This window comes from Ranitomeya imitator, chromosome 1, assembly GCF_032444005.1.
Source record: "Ranitomeya imitator isolate aRanImi1 chromosome 1, aRanImi1.pri, whole genome shotgun sequence".
In the NCBI taxonomy this organism is placed as follows: domain Eukaryota; kingdom Metazoa; phylum Chordata; class Amphibia; order Anura; family Dendrobatidae; genus Ranitomeya; species Ranitomeya imitator.
In genome coordinates this window covers 780,492,384-780,515,842 of record NC_091282.1, presented here as the reverse complement: position 1 = coordinate 780,515,842, position 23,459 = coordinate 780,492,384, and the positions used below count along the sequence as shown (strand labels likewise).

Sequence of the window (23,459 nt, the reverse complement as noted above, 5' to 3'; positions counted from 1 at the left end):
TGTGAGGTGATTTCTGGATTCGGTCACAGACTCTTGTGAGGTGATTTCTGGATTCGGTCACAGACCCCTGTAAGGTGATTTCTGGATTCGGTCACAGACCCCTGTAAGGTGATTTCTGGCTTCGGTCACAGACCACTCTGAGGTGATTTCTGGATTCAGTCACAGACCTTTCTGAGGTTATATCTGGATTCGCTCACTGTCCCCTGTGAGGTGATTTCGGGATTCGGTCACTGACCTCTCTGAGGTGATGTCTTGGGTTCAGTCACGGACCCCCCTGAGGTGATTTCTGGATTCGGTTACAGACCCTTCTGAGGTGATTTCTGGATTTGGTCACTGACCCCTCTAAAGTGTTTTCTGGATTCGGTCACAGACCGCTCTGAGGTGATATCTGGATTCGTTCACAGACCCCTGTGAGGTGATTTCTGGAGTCGGTGACAGACCCCTGTTGGGTGATTTCGGGATTCGGTCACTGACCTCTCTGAGGTGATGTCTTGGGATCAGTCACAGACCCCTCTGAGGTGATTTCTAGATTTGGTCACAGACCCCTGTGAGGTGATTTTTGGATTTGGTCACTGACCCCTCTGAGATTTCTGGATTCGGTCACTGACCCCTGTGAGGTGATTTCTGGATTCAGTCACAGACCCCTGTGAGGTGATTTCTGGGTTTGGTCACAGACTCTTGTGAGGTGATTTCTGGATTCGGTCACAGACCCCTGTGAGGTGATTTCTGGATTCGGTCACAGACCCCTGTGAGGTGATTTCTGGATTCGGTCACAGACCCCTGTAAGGTGATTTCTGGATTCGGTCACAGACCCCTGTGAGGTGATTTCTGGATTCGGTCACAGACTCTTGTGAGGTGATTTCTGGATTCGGTCACAGACCCCTGTAAGGTGATTTCTGGATTCGGTCACAGACCCCTGTGAGGTGATTTCTGGGTTTTGTCACTGACCCCTGTGAGGTGATTGCTGGATTCAGTCACTGACCCCTCTGAGACGATTTCTGGATTCGGTCACAGACCCCTGTAAGGTGTTTTCTGGATTCGGTCACTGACCCCTGTGAGGTGATTTCTGGATTCAGTCACTGACCCCTCTGAGATGATTTCTGGATTCGGTCACAGACCCCTGTGAGGTGATTTCTGGATTCGGTCACTGACCTCTCTGAGGTGATTTCTGGATTTGGTTACAGACCCCTCTGAGGTGATTCCTGGATTCGGTCACTGACCCCTCTAAAGTGTTTTCTGGTTTCAGTCACAGACCGCTCTGAGGTGATATCTTGATTCGGTCACTGACCCCTGTGAGGTGATTTCGGGATTCGGTCACTGACCTCTCTGAGGTGATGTCTTGGGATCAGTCACAGACCTCTCTGAGGTTATTTCTGGGGTTCAGTCTCAGACCACTGTGAGGTGATTTCTGGATTCGGTCACATACCCCTGTGAGGTAATTTCTGGATTCGGTCACAGACCCCTGTGAGGTGATTTCTGGATTCGGTCACAGACCCCTGTGAGGTGATTTCTGGATTCGGTCACAGACCCCTGTGAGGTGATTTCTGGATTCGGTCACAGACTCTTGTGAGGTGATTTCTGGATTCGGTCACAGACCCCTGTGAGGTGATTTCTGGATTCGGTCACAGACCCCTGTGAGGTGATTTCTGGGTTTTGTCACTGACCCCTGTGAGGTGATTGCTGGATTCGGTCACAGACCCCTGTGAGGTGATTTCTGGATTCGGTCACAGACCCCTGTGAGGTGATTTCTGGATTCGGTCACAGACCCCTGTGAGGTGATTTCTGGATTCGGTCACAGACCCCTGTGAGGTGATTTCTGGATTTGGTCACAGACCCATGTGAGGTGATTTCTGGATTCGGTCACAGACCCCTGTGAGGTGATTTCTGGATTTGGTCACAGACCCCTGTGAGGTGATTTCTGGATTCGGTCACAGACTCTTGTGAGGTGATTTCTGGATTCGGTCACAGACCCCTGTAAGGTGATTTCTGGATTCGGTCACAGACCCCTGTATGGTGATTTCTGGCTTCGGTCACAGACCTTTCTGAGGTTATATCTGGATTTGGTCACTGTCCCCTGTGAGGTGAGTTCGGGATTCGGTCACTGACCTCTCTGAGGTGATGTCTTGGGTTCAGTCACGGACCCCCCTGAGGTGATTTCTGGATTCGGTTACAGACCCTTCTGAGGTGATTTCTGGATTTGGTCACTGACCCCTCTAAAGTGTTTTCTGGATTCGGTCACAGACCGCTCTGAGGTGATATCTGGATTCGTTCACAGACCCCTGTGAGGTGATTTCCGGATTCGGTGACAGACCCCTGTGAGGTGATTTCGGGATTCGGTCACTGACCTCTCTGAGGTGATGTCTTGGGATCAGTCACAGACCCCTCTGAGGTGATTTCTAGATTTGGTCACAGACCCCTGTGAGGTGATTTTTGGATTTGGTCACTGAGCCCTCTGAAGTGATTTCTGGAATCGGTAACAGACCCCTGTGAGGTGATTTCTGGATTCGGTCACTGACCCCTCTGAGATTTCTGGATTCGGTCACTGACCCGTGAGGTGATTTCTGGATTCGGTCACAGACCCCTCTAAAGTGTTTTCTGGATTCGGTCACAGACCGCTCTGAGGTGATATCTGGATTCGTTCACAGACCCCTGTGAGGTGATTTCTGGATTCGGTCACAGACCCCTGTGAGGTGATTTCTGGATCCGGTCACAGACCCCTGTAAGGTGATTTCTGGATTCAGTCACAGACCCCTGTGAGGTGATTTCTGGATTCGGTCACAGACCCCTGTGAGGTGATTTCTGGATTTGGTCACAGACCCCTGTGAGGTGATTTCTGGATTCGGTCACAGACCCCTGTAAGGTGATTTCTGGATTCGGTCACAGACCCCTGTAAGGTGATTTCTGGCTTCGGTCACAGACCACTCTGAGGTGATTTCTGGATTCAGTCACAGACCTCTCTGAGGTTATATCTGGATTTGGTCACTGTCCCCTGTGAGGTGATTTCGGGATTCGGTCACTGACCTCTCTGAGGTGATGTCTTGGGTTCAGTCACGGACCCCCCTGAGGTGATTTCTGGATTCGGTTACAGACCCTTCTGAGGTGATTTCTGGATTTGGTCACTGACCCCTCTAAAGTGTTTTCTGGATTTGGTCACAGACCGCTCTGAGGTGATATCTGGATTCGTTCACAGACCCCTGTGAGGTGATTTCTGGATTCGGTGACAGACCCCTGTGAGGTGATTTCGGGATTCGGTCACTGACCTCTCTGAGGTGATGTCTTGGGATCAGTCACAGACCCCTCTGAGGTGATTTCTAGATTTGGTCACAGACCCCTGTGAGGTGATTTTTGGATTTGGTCACTGAGCCCTCTGAAGTGATTTCTGGAATCGGTAACAGACCCCTGTGAGGTGATTTCTGGATTCGGTCACTGACCCCTCTGAGATTTCTGGATTCGGTCACTGACCCCTGTGAGGTGATTTCTGGATTCGGTCACAGACCCCTGTGAGGTGATTTCTGGGTTTGGTCACAGACTCTTGTGAGGTGATTTCTGGATTCGGTCACAGACCCCTGTGAGGTGATTTCTGGGTTTGGTCACAGACTCTTGTGAGGTGATTTCTGGATTCGGTCACAGACTCTTGTGAGGTGATTTCTGGATTCGGTCACAGACCCCTGTAAGGTGATTTCTGGATTCGGTCACAGACCCCTGTAAGGTGATTTCTGGCTTCGGTCACAGACCACTCTGAGGTGATTTCTGGATTCAGTCACAGACCTCTATGAGGTTATATCTGGATTCGGTCACTGTCCCCTGTGAGGTGATTTCGGGATTCGGTCACTGACCTCTCTGAGGTGATGTCTTGGGTTCAGTCACGGACCCCCCTGAGGTGATTTCTGGATTCGGTTACAGACCCTTCTGAGGTGATTTCTGGATTTGGTCACTGACCCCTCTAAAGTGTTTTCTGGATTCGGTCACAGACCGCTCTGAGGTGATATCTGGATTCGTTCACAGACCCCTGTGAGGTGATTTCTGGATTCGGTGACAGACCCCTGTGAGGTGATTTCGGGATTCGGTCACTGACCTCTCTGAGGTGATGTCTTGGGATCAGTCACAGACCCCTCTGAGGTGATTTCTAGATTTGGTCACAGACCCCTGTGAGGTGATTTTTGGATTTGGTCACTGAGCCCTCTGAAGTGATTTCTGGAATCGGTAACAGACCCCTGTGAGGTGATTTCTGGATTTGGTCACTGACCCCTCTAAAGTGTTTTCTGGATTTGGTCACAGACCGCTCTGAGGTGATATCTGGATTCGTTCACAGACCCCTGTGAGGTGATTTCTGGATTCGGTGACAGACCCCTGTGAGGTGATTTCGGGATTCGGTCACTGACCTCTCTGAGGTGATGTCTTGGGATCAGTCACAGACCCCTCTGAGGTGATTTCTAGATTTGGTCACAGACCCCTGTGAGGTGATTTTTGGATTTGGTCACTGAGCCCTCTGAAGTGATTTCTGGAATCGGTAACAGACCCCTGTGAGGTGATTTCTGGATTCGGTCACTGACCCCTCTGAGATTTCTGGATTCGGTCACTGACCCCTGTGAGGTGATTTCTGGATTCAGTCACAGACCCCTGTGAGGTGATTTCTGGATTCAGTCACAGACCCCTGTGAGGTGATTTCTGGATTCGGTTACAGACCCTTCTGAGGTGATTTCTGGATTTGGTCACTGACCCCTCTAAAGTGTTTTCTGGATTCGGTCACAGACCGCTCTGAGGTGATATCTGGATTCGTTCACAGACCTCTGTGAGGTGATTTCGGGATTCGGTCACTGACCTCTCTGAGGTGATGTATTTACCAGTGACCACGAGTACGATAGATGACGGGTGATATTGGGGCGCTCTTCCTTTCCAGACAGCGAGGGAAGGTGAGAGGCTGAACGCGCAACGCGCAGAGGGAGGGGACGAGGAATATGGCGGCTGCGCTGTGACGGACACATTGGGCCAGGCACGGCGGGCAGAGGGGCGGGGATACCGGGAGTGAGAGCAGCGCAGCGGTCTGGACACTGAAGACTAGCCCGTTCTCCACTTCCCATCTTTCCGCCATTAGTGCAGAGCGAGCCTCCGGGCTCCGGCCTACCTCACCTCTACTGAAGAGAACAGGAGCCGGTCTGACGGGATCAGCGCTCGGCGGCGTCACGACTCACCGGCAACCTGAGGCCTACAGGGGTGACTAGAAGACACGGAAAGCCAGTGCACCGGGCTGCGGATAGCGGTGGAAAAAGAAGCCGCTACGGGTGTCAGGAAGGTTCGGGGATTGGGCCTGGCGGGCGCGAGAAGAGCCCACAGACCCGGAGCAGCGCGACAGAGCAGCCGGGCTGCGGCCTTCAGGAAAGCCCGAAGATTGAGGCCTGTGTTCCGGTCTATACGTTCTAGGAAAGCCCGGAGAGCGGGCGCTGCTGACCGGGGTCCGGGAGTCACGACAGCCCGGGGACCGGGTCTCCCGGAGCAGAGCGCCGCCAGGATGACGGACACCCGGCGGCGGGTGAAGGTCTACACCCTGAACGAGGACCGACAGTGGGACGATCGGGGCACCGGTCATGTGTCCTCCGGTTACGTGGACCGGCTGAAGGGCATGTCCCTGCTGGTGCGAGCCGAGAGCGACGGTGAGTGGCGGCCACAGGCGGAGGGGAGGTGGGTGACTGCATGGAGACCCCCTGGTTAATGGTGATGGTATGCTGAGACCCCCTGGTAAATGGCTGCGGCGTGCTGAGACCCCCTGGTTAATGGTGGCGGCTCTCTGACACCCCCTGGTAAATGGCGGCGGCTCTCTGACACCCCCTGGTAAATGGCGGCGGCTCTCTGACACCCCCTGGTAAATGGCGGCGGCTCTCTGACACCCCCTGGTTAATGGCGGGGGCTCGCTGAGACCCCCTGGTAAATGGCGGCGGCTCGCTGAGACCCCCTGGTAAATGGCGGCGGCTCGCTGAGACCCCCCTGGTTAATGGCGGGGGTGCGCTGAGACCCCCTGGTTAATGGCGGCGGCGCGCTGAGATCCCCTGGTTAATGGCGGCGGCGCGCTGGGACCCCCTGGTTAATGGCGGCGGCGCGCTGGGACCCCCTGGTTAATGGCGGCGGCGCGCTGGGACCCCCTGGTTAATGGCGGCGGCGCGCTGGGACCCCCTGGTTAATGGCGGCGGCGCGCTGGGACCCCCTGGTTAATGGTGATTGTGCGCTGAGACCCCCTGGTTAATAGCAGCGGCGTTCTGACACCCCCTGGTTAAGGCTGGGTTCACATTGCGTTAGTGGAAGTCCGCTAACGGGATCTGTTACATAGCACCACTAACGCAATGTAACGGATCCGTTAGCGCACCCATTGACCGCAATGTATCTAACGCATCACTAACGTATACCATTTTTGGCATTCGTTAGCGATGTCCCGTTATTTTCTGACGGACCTCGAATGCTGCTTGCAGCGTTTTTCGGTCCGTTCTCGCTAGCGCAGATGCCAGATCTGCGCTAGCGGGATTGCTAAACGCAATACCTTTTTGGACATTGCGTTAGCGCATTCCGTTAGCTTATGCACTAAACGGATTGTACTAACGCAATGTGAACCTAGCCTAGTGGTGATGGTGCGCTGAGACCCCCTGATTAATGGCGGCGCCCTGACCCCCTGGTTAATGGTGATGGTGCGCTGAGACCCCCTGGTTAATGGTGATGGTGCGCTGAGACCCCCTGGTTAATGGCAGCGACGCGCTGAGACCCCCTGGTTAATGGCGGCGGCGCGCTGAGACCCCCTGGTTAATGACGGTGGCGCGCTGAGACCCCCTCCAGGTAATGGCGGCGCGCTGAGACCCCCTCCAGGTAATGGCGGCGCGCTGAGACCCCCTCCAGGTAATGGCGGCGCGCTGAGACCCCCTCCAGGTAATGGCGGCGCGCTGAGACCCCCTCCAGGTAATGGCGGCGCGCTGAGACCCCCTCCTGGTAATGGCGGCGCGCTGAGACCCCCTCCAGGTAATGGCGGCGCGCTGAGACCCCCTCCAGGTAATGGCGGCGCGCTGAGACCCCCTCCAGGTAATGGCGGCGCGCTGAGACCCCCTCCAGGTAATGGCGGCGCGCTGAGACCCCCTGGTTAATGGCGGCGGCGTGCTGAGACCCCCTGGTTAATGGCGGCGGCGCGCTGAGACTCCCTCCAGGTAATGGCGGCGGCGCGCTGAGACCCCCTCCAGGTAATGGCGGCGGCGCGCTGAGACCCCCTCCAGGTTAATGGCGGCGGTGCGCTGAGACCCCCTCCAGGTAATGGCGGCGCGCTGAGACCCCCTCCAGGTAATGGCGGCGGCGCGCTGAGACCCCCTCCAGGTAATGGCGGCGGCGCACTGAGACCCCCTGGTTAATGGCGGCGGCGCGCTGAGACCCCCTGGTTAATGGCGGCGGCGCGCTGAGACCCCCTGGTTAATGGCGGCGGCGCGCTGAGACCCCCTGGTTAATGGCGGCGGCGCGCTGAGACCCCCTCCAGTTAATGGCGGCGCGCTGAGACCCCCTGGTTAATGGCGGCAGCGGCGTGCTGAGACCCCCTCCAGGTAATGGCGGCGCGCTGAGACCCCCTGGTTAATGGCGGCAGCGGCGCGCTGAGACCCCCTGGTTAATGGCGGCGGCGCGCTGAGACCCCCTCCAGGTAATGGCGGCGCGCTGAGACCCCCTGGTTAATGGCGGCGGCGCGCTGAGACCCCCTGGTTAATGGCGGCGGCGCGCTGAGACCCCCTGGTTAATGGCGGCGGCGCGCTGAGACCCCCTGGTTAATGGCGGCGGCGCGCTGAGACCCCCTGGTTAATGGCGGCGGCGCGCTGAGACCCCCTGGTTAATGGCGGCGGCGCGCTGAGACCCCCTGGTTAATGGCGGCGGCGCGCTGAGACCCCCTGGTTAATGGCGGCGGCGCGCTGAGACCCCCTGGTTAATGGCGGCGGCGCGCTGAGACCCCCTGGTTAATGGCGGCGGCGCGCTGAGACCCCCTCCAGGTAATGGCGGCAGCGACGCGCTGAGACCCCCTCCAGGTAATGGCGGCAGCGACGCGCTGAGACACCCCCTCCAGGTAATGGCGGCAGCGGCGCGCTGAGACACCCCCTCCAGGTAATAGCGGCGGCGCGCTGAGACACCCCCTCCAGGTAATAGCGGCGGCGCGCTGAGACACCCCCTCCAAGTAATGGCGGTGGCGCGCTGAGACGCCCTCTCCCCTAGGTAATGGTGTGCAGATTCCCCCACCCCCTGCTGCACAGAAAAGGGAAGTAGTTGCCATTGGCGACCAGATAGGTCATGTGTTCATTTTCCATTTGAGATGTACAGGTCCTTCTCAAAAAATTAGCATATAGTGTTAAATTTCATTATTTACCATAATGTAATGATTACAATTAAACTTTCATATATTATAGATTCATTATCCACCAACTGAAATTTGTCAGGTCTTTTATTGTTTTAATACTGATGATTTTGGCATACAACTCCTGATAACCCAAAAAACCTGTCTCAATAAATTAGCATATTTCACCCATCCAATCAAATAAAAGTGTTTTTTAATAACAAACAAAAAAACCATCAAATAATAATGTTCAGTTATGCACTCAATACTTGGTCGGGAATCCTTTGGCAGAAATGACTGCTTCAATGCGGTGTGGCATGGAGGCAATCAGCCTGTGACACTGCTGAGATGTTATGGAGGCCCAGGATGCTTCAATAGCGGCCTTAAGCTCATCCAGAGTGTTGGGTCTTGCGTCTCTCAACTTTCTCTTCACAATATCCCACAGATTCTCTATGGGGTTCAGGTCAGGAGAGTTGGCAGGCCAATTGAGCACAGTAATACCATGGTCAGTAAACCATTTACCAGTGGTTTTGGCACTGTGAGCAGGTGCCAGGTCGTGCTGAAAAATGAAATCTTCATCTCCATAAAGCATTTCAGCCGATGGAAGCATGAAGTGCTCCAAAATCTCCTGATAGCTAGCTGCATTGACCCTGCCCTTGATGAAACACAGTGGACCAACACCAGCAGCTGACATGGCACCCCACACCATCACTGACTGTGGGTACTTGACACTGGACTTCAGGCATTTTGGCATTTCCTTCTCCCCAGTCTTCCTCCAGACTCTGGCACCTTGATTTCCGAATGACATGCAAAATTTGCTTTCATCAGAAAAAAGTACTTGGGACCACTTAGCAACAGTCCAGTGCTGCTTCTCTGTAGCCCAGGTCAGGCGCCTCTGCCGCTGTTTATGGTTCAAAAGTGGCTTTACCTGGAGAATGCGGCACCTGTAGCCCATTTCCTGCACACGCCTGTGCATGGTGGCTCTGGATGTTTCCACACCAGACTCAGTCCACTGCTTCCTCAGGTTCCCCAAGGTCTGGAATCGGTCCTTCTCCACAATCTTCCTCAGGGTCCGGTCTCCTCTTCTCGTTGTACAGCGTTTTCTGCCACATTGTTTCCTTCCAACAGACTTACCATTGAGGTGCCTTCATACAGCACTCTGGGAACAGCCTATTTGTTGAGAAATTTCTTTCTGGGTCTTACCCTCTTGCTTGAGGGTGTCAATGATGGCCTTCTTGACATCTGTCAGGTCGCTAGTCTTAAGGCCCCTTCACATTAAGCGACGCTGCAGCGATACTGACAACGATCCGGATCGCTGCAGCGTCGCTGTTTGGTCGCTGGAGAGCTGTCACACAGACCGCTCTCCAGCGACCAACGATGCCGGTAACCAGGGTAAACATCGGGTAACTAAGCGCAGGGCCGCGCTTAGTAACCCGATGTTTACCCTGGATACCATCCTAAAAGTAAAAAAAAAACAAACACTAGATACTTACCTACCGCCGTCTGTCCTCCAGCGCTGCGCTCTGCTTCTCTGCTCTCCTCCTGTACTGTCTGTGAGCCGGAAAGCAGAGCGGTGACGTCACCGCTCTGCTTTCCGGCTCACAGCCAGTGCAGGAGGAGTGCAGAGCACAGCGCTGGAGGACAGACAGTGGTAGGTAAGTATCTAGTGTTTGTTTTTTTTTACTTTTAGCATGGTAACCAGGGTAAACATCGGGTTACTAAGCGCGGCCCTGCGCTTAGTTACCCGATGTTTACCCTGGTTACCAGTGAAGACATCGCTGGATCGGTGTCACACACGCCGATCCAGCGATGTCTCCAGGGAGTCCAGCGACGAAATAAAGTTCTGGACTTTGTTCAGCGACCAACGATCTCCCAGCAGGGGCCTGATCGTTGGTCGCTGTCACACAGAACGATTTCATTAACGATATCGTTGCTACGTCACAAATAGCAACGATATCGTTAACAATATCGTTATGTGTGAAGGTACCTTTACCCATGATGGGGGTTTTGAGTAATGAACCAGGCAGGGAGTTTATAAAAGCCTCAGGTATCTTTTGCATGTGTTTAGAGTTAATTAGTTGATTCAGAAGATTAGGGTAATAGGTCGTTTAGAGAACCTTTTCTTGATATGCTAATTTATTGAGACAGGTTTTTTGGGTTATCAGGAGTTGTATGCCAAAATCATCAGTATTAAAACAATAAAAGACCTGACAAATTTCAGTTGGTGGATAATGAATCTATAATATATGAAAGTTTAATTGTAATCATTACATTATGGTAAATAATGAAATTTAACACTATATGCTAATTTTTTGAGAAGGACCTGTAGATTCTCATTGGTTGCCATGAACAACAATTTTACTTCTCCTTTGCGCCAAAACTCTGTTTTTTGAGGCATGCACATTTAGCTCAGGTAATCGTAACTATTATTTCTAAGGATTTATCTGGAAAGTGAACAGACTGCGCCAGTGAGAAGAGTTTGGCAGTGCCTATATATGTATGGACAGAGGATTCTCCTTTATTATCAGTCTCTATAGGTGGTTTACAGAAAACACCAAACCCCCAAAAAATCAGATTTTGCTTGGAGCAAACCTCGACATTCTTGACATCCCCCTGTTCTTGGCTGTTGGTCCTTGTTATGAAAACTAAACATGATCCTGAATCCAACGATCAATATGTCTGAAAGTTTTTCTTCTGTTTCATCCAAATGCACATAGAAAATAAATGCAGATTGTGAATAAGGCAATATTCTGCACAGAGCAGTCATATTGTACTGTGGTGCCACCAAAATTGAAGTAAAAGCAAAGTCTGTTTATGTTCTTTATTATTTATAATCAATGCCATTGAGTTATAAAGAGACATTAGGCAAATGTGTGATATAGATAACTGCAGCCACATTGGATTTATTCATGTTTTTTTTTTCTTGATTTTTAGGCTCGTTACTTTTGGAATCCAAAATTAACCCAAACACTGCTTACCAGAAACAGCAGGTAAATACCGAAATATCTGCTTATATGTGGCACAATGCGAATTGCCAGATTGCATGCAAAGAAGCTGCCTTGTATAATCATAATCTATAAAGTTCCCCACTTCTAAAATGCTGTATTGTGATTTGGTGGTATATTTTTGTACTGAATTTGTCCCAGACAGGATTCTGAAAAGCTAAAAAGGATTAACTTTTGGGGAAAAAAAATCTGTGAAGGTTACTTGTCAAAAGTTATGACCGATAAGGATCTGAGTCTGGGGACCCCTCTGATCTCTTAAATGGTGGAGCTGAATTGCACAACTGATCACTGTCCCACTCCTTGTCAGAAGTGACAAACCAGTGGTATACTGATTTATCTATGGATTCCTTTGCTGGTTTCCTAGTTAGTGCCCTTGTCTCTGATTCAGTGATTAGTGTGGGTCGAATGAAATAGGCTGCCCCTGTTCATAACTCTTCATGTGTAGGAAGCTTTTTCAGAAGACAGGCTTCTCAGGTTGCCCATACCACACAGTCATTTTCTGCTTCTCTTGATGCCCATACCACAGAGTAATTTTCTGTTTCTAACAGTTTAAACAGTGTATTGCTCTCAGAGTTAGGGCTCATTCAGACCTCAGTGGATCGCTGTCTGATCTTGGACTGCAATGCATAGACTGGCCACGGGTCTTCCGAACCGAGTGTGACCACCTCATAGAAACATATGAAGCTGCGATGCTCTTGTCGGGTAGACTTACAGTTCATGATCGGACCAGGATCCACTGACATCTGCATGACCACTTGATCCAATGTCTTCTCTCTATCACATTCCTCTTCTTCCTCTTCCTCACTGTGTATTTTCTTTGGTGCTGATAAAGATACTGAATGTGAAGAGCTGGTGTTTCAACTAATATAATGGCACCATCAAAGCGGATGGGATTCATTCATGGATGGATGTGGTATGGCGGCAAACGGAGTCTCTGTTCATATTACAGACCTAGATGCACTTTTAATTGAAGCCGATTGTATCTTACAAATCCTGCTCTATAATATTATAGTATAACTAGATGGCGGCATCAATAGTAAAAAGTTGAGGACACACAGGGTTAAAGGTAACGGAGTGCGTTACCTGCGGCATAACGCGGTCCGTTACCGCCGGCGTTAAACCCTGTGTTAGCGGTGGCTGGAGGGGAGTATGCGGGCGCCGGGCAGCAACTGCGGGGAGTAAGGAGCTGCCATTTTCTTCCGGACTGTGCCCGTCGCTGATTGGTCGTGGAAAAAAAATCAGCGACTTGGATTTTCTTGACAGACAGAGGCCGCGACCAATATCCGTGACAGACAGATCCTTAGACAATTATATAGTAGATGAGAAATTAAACTGCTACTTATGGAGGATTGGAAAATCCTTACAGCCCTGCAACGATATAAGATCACTTCTACCTGAAATTTCCTAATACAGTTGTGTGAAAAAGCGTTTGCCCCCTTAAATATAAATTAAAGGGTACCTGTCACCAGGATTAACACTGTTAACCTGCAGATATGGGGTTAATCTGCAGGTTAACAAAAAAAAAAAGAAAAATAGCCCATATAAAACTTTTAAGTTTAAAATCTTTCCTTTCTTAGTTTGCTATATAAAATGTATTGTTTTTTTATGTTATTTAATTGTTCTTTTGTATATTGTAGGACACGTTGATCGTTTGGTCGGAGGCTGAAAACTATGACTTGGCATTGAGTTTTCAAGAAAAGGCTGGCTGTGATGAGATTTGGGAGAAAATATGTCAGGTACGTAATGAGTGTTTGCACATAGAGCTCATATTGATTTTTTTTAAAGGGAACCTGTCACCCCGTTTTTTCAGATTGAGATATAAATACTGTTAAATAGAGTTTGCATCTCGGCTTTGGGAAAATGGCCGCCGCGATCTCTTCTGCGCACGCGCGGCATGCCGCGGCCATTTTCCTGAAGCCCCGTGCAGCAGAGCACTCCATCTGCGCACGCGCGGCCCCAGGAAGATGGCCGCCCCCACCGATGAAAGGGATAACAGCGCAGATCGCGCGCTGTTTCTTCACGTGCGCGCAGGGAATTCGGAGCTTGGACATGCGTACACCACTACGCCACCAACGGAAAGCTGGGGAAGAAAAGAGCGATGTCACCACGCCCACCTGACCTGACCAGCCTGATTGACAGGCGAAAACGGCGACTTTGGTAATGTATTTCTCAGCATAGGTGGGGAATCAGGGTACACTACATACACTATAGTAACGCACAGCGCAGGCCCTATTTAACAGTATTTATATCTCAATCTCAAAAAACGGGGTGACAGGTTCCCTTTAACCTTTGTGCAGATAATACAAGATTATTGACATCTCCATATAGTCTCTCCTAATAATTTGGTGTGTGCGCGGTTAACTTCTTTCTCCCCTTTTTATGTTGAATGTTATTTATCTTCGTAATTTGCAGCACTAAGTCTCATCTGTGAGATCACAGGAAGCCCAGCAGCAGTAGGGTGCATTATTCCTACAGCTTATGACCTGGTCTGTACATGACAGATGTAGTTGTCTTCCTAACATTTTGGAAAATATGCAGTATTTTGTGCAAGATGTGCTTCTTTTCACATGCATTTTCTTGCATACTTATACAAAAATATATACTTGCATCTAGAACCAATAAAAGCATAGTTGTTCTTTTTCCTGCAGGTTCAAGGGAAAGACCCTTCTGTGGATATCACTCAGGATCTGGTGGATGAATCGGAAGAAGAGCGTTTCGAGGATATGTCCTCTCCAGGCTTGGAATTGCCATCCTGTGAACTTAGTCGGTTAGAGGAAATCGCTGAAGTTGTGGCCTCTTCGTTGCCCTCTCCGCTCCGGCGTGAAAAATTATCTCTGTCTTTAGAGAATGAGGGGTACATTAAAAAACTCCTTGAACTTTTTCATGTGTGTGAAGACCTGGAGAACGCTGAAGGATTACACCACTTGTACGAAATTATTAAGGGCATTTTCCTCTTAAACCGAACTGCACTCTTTGAAGTCATGTTTTCTGAAGACTGCATCATGGACATCATTGGCTGCCTGGAGTACGACCCCTCTTTATCTGTCCAGCGGAAGCACAGGGAGTTTCTAACTAAAACTGCTAAATTTAAGGAAGTGATCCCCATATCGGACCCTGAGCTAAAACAGAAAATCCACCAGACATACAGAGTGCAATACATACAAGATGTGGTATTGCCCACACCCTCTGTCTTTGAAGAAAACATGTTGTCTACGCTTCACTCTTTCATATTTTTTAATAAAGTGGAGATAGTTGGTATGTTACAGGTGAGTTCTGAATATTTGTCTCCTCTCTAGCACCGACCTGAGAATACTGACTAATTCACGGATGTCTGATATTTACAACCCTAGTAAAAAAAAAAAAAAAAAATAGAAGTGACCATTAATACATGATGATAAAAACCTACATTTTATTTCCATATTCACATTTAAAAAAAATTATTAAAATTCAGAAGTAGGTACGGGAAAGAAATAGAAGGCAGAAAAGCTCACAACATATATATGTGCTGTGTTGTAGGGGAGGGGGGCAGCTCTGGAGTGCTTTCAGGGGGCTTGGGTGGGCTGGCTGCAGGCTGCAGAGACAACAGGAGGTCCTGTTCTCCCGCTCATTAGCATCATGTAATATTCACTGCACCAGCTGTCCATCACCTCGGTGCTGAAGCCGCCCCGAGTTGATTCACAGGGGAGCAGCGAATATTACATGTGCCTGCATCTCCCAATCCCCCCCCACATCATGGATATGCCCCCCCCCTGTGCTGCTGGCGGAAACATGCCCCAACACCCCCCCCCCCCCCCCCCCCCCGTGCTGCTGGCAAGCACATGCGCCACCCCCCCGTGCTACTGACATATACACATATATAAATTAGACACACGGTGACAGTATATCATAGAAATGTTAAATGTGTGTGCTCTATCAGACACTCATTAAGTATATAAAAGAATCGTTACAAATATATTTATCTGTGCTGAAAGCTTTCTATTGCTGAAAGATGCATGGTTATAGCGTAGCGCATATATACATATATATATATATATATATATATATCTATCTCTATATATCTATCTATATCTGTCTAACACATGTCATAAATGCCCATGCAAATATTTTCAACATGAATTAATCACTGCCAAGACACCCAAAAAATGCAATGACAAGCCTCTAAGATACCTGTATAGTCAGCGGCTGTATGAAGAGATGGAGGGGAGCTCCTGCCTTCATTCCTCACGCAGGTTTCACCCTGCTTCTTCAAGATATATACATGTTGTGACCTATGTTTTCTAATTCTTTCCAATACCTACTCCTGAATCTTAATTATTTTCAATGTGAATATGGAAATAAAATTTAGGTTTTTATAATTTATTAGTGGTCACTTCTATTTTTGTTGTAAATATCAGACATCCGTTGTAAGCATTTGTGATATATACTAAAAAAAGAAGTACAGCCTAGTCATATTGGGCAATCCATATTGTAAATTACTATTTCTAGTGTTTGTGATTTTTAGCCCCAGATCGGATGTCTATCCTTATTTTTTTTATATACTTCCCAAATTTGTATGACTTCATTTCTGGGTTAATTTCTAGCTTTTAAAGTTTTTATTCTCATGACTTAATTAATTTTTCCCGTTTCATCTTTTTGTAAAAAAAAAAAGAAACATACAAAAAAAAAAAAAATTGCCGTGTTAAAAGTTAACATAATCAGACACTCCTCACACTCCCAGATTCCAGCAAAGTATCTGAACCACTTCTACGGTGATTGTGTATAGGTTGCAGCAGTGATATTTTAATGAGCTTTTACAAATAGATGACGGATATTGCTACCTACCCTTAAGATAATATTGATAAATATTCTTGTTGAGCGTGTAGAACATTATTGCAAGTAGACATAAAGCATTCAGCAGCAATGTTGGGGCAGTGTCAAAAATGCACCTGTCAAAGAGGGCTGTATATATTGATATCTTGCTCTACTTAAAAGCCTTTCCAGGCATTATATTGATGTGATTGTTAGGATAGGTCATCATTGTCAGATAGGCAGGGTCCAGCGCTCCCAACAGTCAGCTGTTTTTATCTGCTGCTGGATGTAAGCATAGAGTTGAACAGAGCAACTCCTTTCAGTGTGTATGAATGGCTGCCAGGTGCTCCGATGTGACTTAAGGCCCCGTCACACATAGCGAGATCGCTAGCGAGATCGCTGCTGAGTCACAAGTTTTGTGACGCAACAGCGATCTCAGTAGCGATCTCGCTATGTGTGACACGTAGCAGCGATCAGGCCCCTGCTGTGAGATCGCTGGTCGTGTCGGAATGGCCTGGGCCATTTTTTGATCGTTGAGGTCCCGCTGACATCGCTGAATCGGCGTGTGTGACGCCGATTCAGCGATGTCTTCGCTGGTAACCAGGGTAAACATCGGGTTACTAAGCGCAGGGCCGCGCTTAGTAACCAGATGTTTGCCCTGGTTACCATCCTAAAAGTAAAAAAACAACCGCTACATACTTACGTACCGCTGTCTGTCCTCGGTGCTCTGCTTCTCTGGTCTGGCTGTGAGCACAGCGGCCGGAAAGCAGAGCGGTGACGTCACCGCTCTGCTTTCCGGCTGCCCGGCGCTCACAGCCAGACCAGAGAAGCAGAGCGCCGGGGACAGACAGTGGTAGGTAAGTATGTAGCGTTTGTTTTTTTACTTTTAGGATGGTAACCAGGGTAAACATCGGGTTACTAAGCGCGGCCCTGCGCTTAGTAACCCGATGTTTACCCTGGTTACCCGGGGACCTCGGGATCGTTGGTCGCTGGAGAGCTGTCTGTGTGACAGCTCTCCAGCGACCAAACAGCGACGCTGCAGCGATCCGGATCGTTGTCGGTATCGCTGCAGCGTCGCTTAGTGTGACGGTAGATTTAGAATAAGGCAAAAGTGGGTGCCTGTCTTCCTTAATTATGTTACAGGTCCTATTTTAGAGAATAGGATCTGATCCACATTCTCATCAACAGCCACTACACATTGAACGGAGCCTTGCTGCTTGGCTCCACTTAAGTATATTACTCCATAATAATCAGAAATCAAACAAATGTATATAAAAAATAAATATTTTATTGAGGTACACAACTATACAATACAAAAATGTAAAAGTTAATAATTTAAAATTAAGAAGCAATGGAAGCAAGTGGAATCTGATGAGACATAAAATAATGAAGATAAGAAAACAATACAACTACCAATGAATAACAGGTATGCATATGCACATATGTACATCCTCAAAGTCAATTACATTGCAATTCTAAGTCAGAGCTATAGAAATTTGGTGCAGTGTAATGCACAAAATTGAATCAATAGTAAAGGGATAAAGGTGCATTATTGTAAGACATCTAAAAATAGAGTGACCTAGAGGCATGTTTTGACCCTATGTAATCTGGGGTCGAAATGCATTGCGAGGTCTGAGGTGGAGGCTGATGGGGTGACACATTCTATTTTTATTTATGGGTATGTCTGACTACAATGCATCTTTATCTCCATATGATTTATTTCATTGTGTGCATTACATTGCAATACTCGTGTATAAAATATTGGCTATATACATGTTTGATTTCTGATTATTACGGATTAACGCTGATATATTTTAGGCTTTTCCCTATGTGCTCATTTATATTTGAAATACTTTTGGATTATAGTTTTCTCTAAGAGCTAATAACAGCTGATCGATGGGGGTATCTGACCCCTCATTAATCTGATAATTATAACTGATCTCTCAAGTAGGTCAATGTTATTGTATGCAACAATACTCTTTTTAACCCCTTCATGACCCAGCAAGCAGCGTCCGAGGTCCGTCACAAAAGAACGGCACATCGCTAGCGCGTGCCGAAAATGGCATGCGCTAGCGATGCGCTACAGGCACAAATCACATTGCTGTCAATGGGTGTGCTAACGGACCCGTTGCACGGCGTTAATTGCGACATTTTCGCCGTGCAACGCAGTCCGTTAGCGTTAACCTATTAACGCAATGTGAACCTAGCCTAATAGGAGAAATTGGACCCCAAAAGTTGTTGTCCAGTTTGTCCTGAGTACGCTGATACCCTATATGTGGGGTTGGGGGGGAACCACTGTTTGGGCACACGTCGGGGCTCAGAAGGGAAGTAGTGACGTTTTGATATGCAGACTTTGATGGAGTGGTCTGCGGGCATCACGTTGCGTTTGCAGAGCCCCTGATGTGCCTAAACAGTAGAAACCCACCACAAGTGACCCCATTTTGGAAACTAGACCCCCAAGGAACTTATTTAGATGTGTGGTGAACACCACAAACCGCAGTAAAACCCGCAGATATATTTTTCATCTGCGGGTTTTACTGCTGGTTTGACCTCACAATGGAGGTCAATGGGTGCAGAACCGCTGCAGTTTTGCAAAAAGAAGTGACATGGTACTTCTTTTTTACCGCGGCTATTCAGCGCGGCTTTTTTTCCCGATTCCCGCATCATGTGCACAGTGGTTCCTGTTTTCCATAGGGTACAGTGTACTGTACCCTGCATGGAAAACAGCTGCGGAGCCGCAGCGGCAAAATCGCGGCGGTTCCGCAGTAAAAAACGCACTGTGTGAACATGGCCTAATACTGTTTTTTTGATCAAGAAATAGCACAAAAGCCATCCCACCTCGTCACGGTAACTCTGATCGGGACAGTCCTACACTGTCTAATATTAAAACCTTAAGGTACCGTCACATTAAGCGACGCTGCAGCGATCTAAACAACGATGTCGATCGCTGCAGCGTCGCTGTTTGGTCGTTGGAGAGCTGTCACACAGACAGCTCTCCAGCGACCAACGATCCCGAAGTCCCCGGGTAACCAGGGTAAACATCGGGTTACTAAGCGCAGGGCCGCGCTTAGTAACCCGATGTTTACCCTGGTTACCATTGTAAAAGTAAAAAAACAAACACTACATACTTACATTCCGGTGTCTGGTCACGTCCCTCGCCTTCAGCGTCCCGCACTGACTGACTGAGCGCCGGCCGTAAAGCACAGCGGTGACGTGATCTCCTCACTGGGGAGATCCAGCGACGAAATAAAGTCCTGGACTTTTCCCAGCGACCAACGATTTCCCAGCAGGGGCCTGATGGTTGGTCGCTGTCACGCATAACGATTTTGTTAACGATATCGTTGCTACGTCACAAAAAGCAACGATATCGTTATGTGTGACGGTACCTTTACATTGTGTCAATGTTGACCTCAGTGTGAATAAGGGCAGACAAAAGGACTGGGCCCAACCAGTGAAACACTAGACTGGGGAAGCCTTATATAGTCACTAGCTCAGAAACAGGGAGGCCACACCCCGGCTTGCACAGAATGCAACATAGAGCGATTGTTGGCTGCATGACCTGTGTTGTGGTCACAGTAGCTGTGTGTTTCCCTCATAAGTCTTTGGTGTTGAATCTTCACTGAGAATCTGCAGCGATTAAGGCAAATGGCAATTTTACTGCTTTATTTTCTATAGGGCCGTGTTCACATAATGGATATGCTTGTATATGCAAAGAGCTTTTCCCGGCATGTAAATCTTAGTATGTGAGCATGGTCTTAAAACTTGTTTAATGCGCCTTTGGACCCGGTATATATTGAGTTATTCTTTGTATAGCGGTGGTACGGCTCCTTGGCTCTGTGGCAGTTTGCAGCCCCAAGAAACTTTAATATACCGGTAGTAATTTGGTTACGCCTAGCAGAGACCTAGGTGGCTACCTGAAACTTTGTTGATTATACATATGGTTTGCATAGCATCAATTTTAGAATCATAAAAAGTGTGACTTTCCTCATGTTTGACAGTTCTGTGGATACTCCCATTTGCTTTTTGCCACTTCGCATTGTAAGACACTTATGTGACAGATTTGTGTAGTATCACTGAAGAACATATAAGGAGATGCTCACGTTGCTACCAGTCTCCATAAATGCAATTGGTCATTTATTCTTTGCCTGTCACAACACTGACCCAGCATTGTGTTGTGATGTTGCTTCACTGCTAATAACCTGCCCACTACAAGAGTAATGAAGAGGATTTCCCAGAAATGGATGGCGACGTACTGTTAAATATATTGTAAGATATGCAAATGAACGATCATTCCAAATGACTGCATCTATTACCATTTTTCTTCATTTATTTTATTTTTTTGCAGTTGATATTGAATTTAGGTGTCCATCAGAATACCTCTTCAAGAGTTATTTCCCGAAGACCAGAGTACCCTTTTGCACTTTTGTATAAATCCATGAGTCTGCTAAAATTCACGAAGTATATATTCTCAACCTAAATGGTTCTGCATTGACATGGGGCCCCTTCAGATTGTGCATATAGCTTTAGAGCTCCTGTTACTGGGCTCTCTAAGTTCCCACTTGTGAAAAAGCTGCTTTTATTCTGTAGTTGTAAGCACAAAAACACACAATAGCAATCTGCTCCTATTGTGTTTTCGCTGTGTTTTTTTTTCTGTTTACCCTTTTATTCATGTAGTGTTTTTTTTGTTTCAATTTTTAAGTAAAAAAGCTGGAAATTTGCACTTAAAAATGCCATTTCGGTTTTTACATATGTGTTTTCTGGTTTAATAGGGGAAAAAAAAACCCAGACTACGGCACACTCCAACAGCATCTTAAAACGCACACTGGGCATGAGTTTTCTTGAATTCACATCCACTTTGCTTGGATTGTTAAATAAAGCAGATTTTAAAAGCAGTAGTAAAAACCGCAACATTTACTCTGTGTGGAAACATGATCTCACTTTTTTTCAGTATGATTTTATTTTCCTTTGTATTCATTTACAATTATTACTCCCAGGATGATAGAAGGTGATCACATGTATTGGTCTGTTACTCTTATTTGGGGTTCTATGCTCGTTTGAGCAGAATTGGAAAAATTATCTATTGACTGTTACCATAAAGTCAGCAAAGTGATGTTTTTAATGCAAATGATAAAAATCCTGCTATACATGTTGATAACTCTAATTCTTTGCTCTGACTTCTAGGAGGATGAGAAATTTTTAACAGAATTATTTGCGCACCTGACAGATGAAGCGACAGATGATGAGAAACGTCAGGAGCTGGTGTGTATAAACTGCTGTAAACCGTGCACTGTAACTCTTTATATTCTGTTAATATATATATATATATATATATATATATATATATATATATACATATAAAATATATATATATTTTTTTGTTAATGAATCCTTGGATCACCCTTGTACTGATTTTACTTTTACAGGTGAACTTCCTGAAAGAGTTTTGTGCTTTTTCCCAAACATTACAACCTCAGAACAGAGATGCTTTTTTCAAGACTTTATCTAACATGGGCATCCTGCCTGCTCTGGAAGTAATACTGGTATGTGGAAGGGGTTCTGAACTTCACATTATAAAAAACGATGAAGCACTTCAGAGAAATGGCGCATATGTGGGGATGATAGAAATAACTAAGTTTAGCACTCTGCTATCATCGCGAGTTCCTTAAAGGGAATCTGTCACCTAATTTTGGCCCTCTAAGCCCCCCCTCCCCCCCCCTTTCCCCACGATGTAACCTGAAAGATAAGAAAAGTTAGATTATACTCACCTGGGGGGTGTGGGGGGGGGGGGGGCGCGGTCTGGTGCGGTCCGGGCCAATGGGCGTCGCATGTCCGGGTCAGGCGCCTCCCACCTTCATACGATGTCGTCATCCTCCTTGCTTCTGTTGCTTCTCCTGTGCAGGCGTACTGATTTGCCCTGTTGAGGACAGCGTAAAGTGCTGCAGTGTGCAGGCCCCGTGCCTCTCGGACCTTTCCTGGCGCCTGCGCACTGCAGTGCTTTACTCTGCCCTCAACAGGGCAGAGAATTATACATGCGCAAGAGCCGAGACAGCATCAAGGAAGAGGACGACATCGTATGGAGATGGGAGGCGCCGGACCCAGACCTGCGACACCCATCGGACCGGACTGCCCCCCGGGTGAGTATAATCTTACTTGTTTTTCTTATCTTTCAGGTTACATGGGGGGGAGGGGGGGGGAGGAGGAGGCGCGTTATCTACAGCATTACAGAATGCTGTAGATAAGCCCCTGATGGCGGTGGCCAAAGCTTATAGGGCCAAAATTAGGTGACAGATTCCCTTTAAGGCTTGTTTATATGAGGGTAGAATTGGTCTGCGAGTCTGCTACGTACTACACATGGCCTTATCATAGCCAGTGCACATGGGCTACTGATGGAGGAGGGGGTTGAAGGAACAACATTGTACCTTTTATTGGCTAGAATAATGCATGCAATGAAAAGGCAGCTTAAGCACCCATCCGCAATGCGGATGATCACTCAAAACCAGGCTTGTCTACAATTTGCGGATGTGACTCTTGTGATCAGTGCAGGTCCCAGCAGCTGCTAACGATAAGTTTTGATTGTAAGAAGACCCTTGTAAACATTAACAATGGACAGATATTACTCAGAGTTGTCATTTTCAGGGTATGGACGATACGCAGGTCCGCAGTGCGGCCACCGATATCTTCTCCTACCTTGTGGAGTACAACCCATCCATGGTGCGGGAGTTTGTAATGCAGGAATCGCAGCAGAATGATGATGTAAGTAAATTTTTTGTATTCATTTTTAGTATGTTGATTGTTTCTCTTCAATTAAAGGGCAAATGATTTTTCAATAAAAGTTTACAAAAGAAATGGATGCAAACTCATTGGATCTTATGTACTATCCAAGTTGTTTTTTTCTCTGTAGCCATAGGCTTATTTTCACTGCTCTGTCTCCCAGTTCCTTTGCTGGGCAGCCTGCATTTCTCCCAATTGCAGGGAGTGTTGACACTTCCTCGAATCCTGCTCGTACTATACTGGCAATACGTCATTTTTTTCTCTTCCCATGAGGCATTGCAGAGTGTTCTGTGTTTTTTGGTATAGATTGAAAGCCGCATCTTTCTAGCACGGAAAAGCATTGATTCTGCACTTTTTTCTTCACATGCAGTTTTACAAATCTGTTGATTTTTTTCAAGCTATAAAACCTATAGAGATAAAAGTGCATAGTTCACAGTGGGTATGAGTTTTTATGAAATCATATCCACTTTGATTGGATACTTAAATACAGCAGATTTTCAGGGGAAAACCCCCCCACGGTATATAGTAATGGCCAAAAGTATTAACACCCCTGCAAT

General features: G+C 47.6%; 1 protein-coding gene across 2 annotated transcripts in view; it reads left to right on the top strand.

Annotated features, from left to right (window-relative positions):
• Window positions 1-4,923: 4,923 nt before the first annotated feature.
• The window catches only part of PPP4R3A (protein phosphatase 4 regulatory subunit 3A), a 109,550-nt gene continuing 91,014 nt past the window's right edge, over window positions 4,924-23,459 (top strand). The window contains exons 1-7 of one of the 2 annotated variants that reach the window (XR_011315022.1): window positions 4,924-5,651; window positions 11,273-11,328; window positions 12,981-13,079; window positions 13,992-14,609; window positions 21,313-21,390; window positions 21,555-21,671; window positions 22,768-22,884. Coding sequence is in view for 1 of the 2 variants with exons in the window: in XM_069736845.1 (XP_069592946.1) it covers window positions 5,510-5,651; window positions 11,273-11,328; window positions 12,981-13,079; window positions 13,992-14,609; window positions 21,313-21,390; window positions 21,555-21,671; window positions 22,768-22,884 (1,227 nt within the window). In the remaining variant the exon portion in view is untranslated. The remainder of the gene's footprint in view (window positions 5,652-11,272; window positions 11,329-12,980; window positions 13,080-13,991; window positions 14,610-21,312; window positions 21,391-21,554; window positions 21,672-22,767; window positions 22,885-23,459) is intronic. The other variant, XM_069736845.1, reaches the window with a different exon arrangement.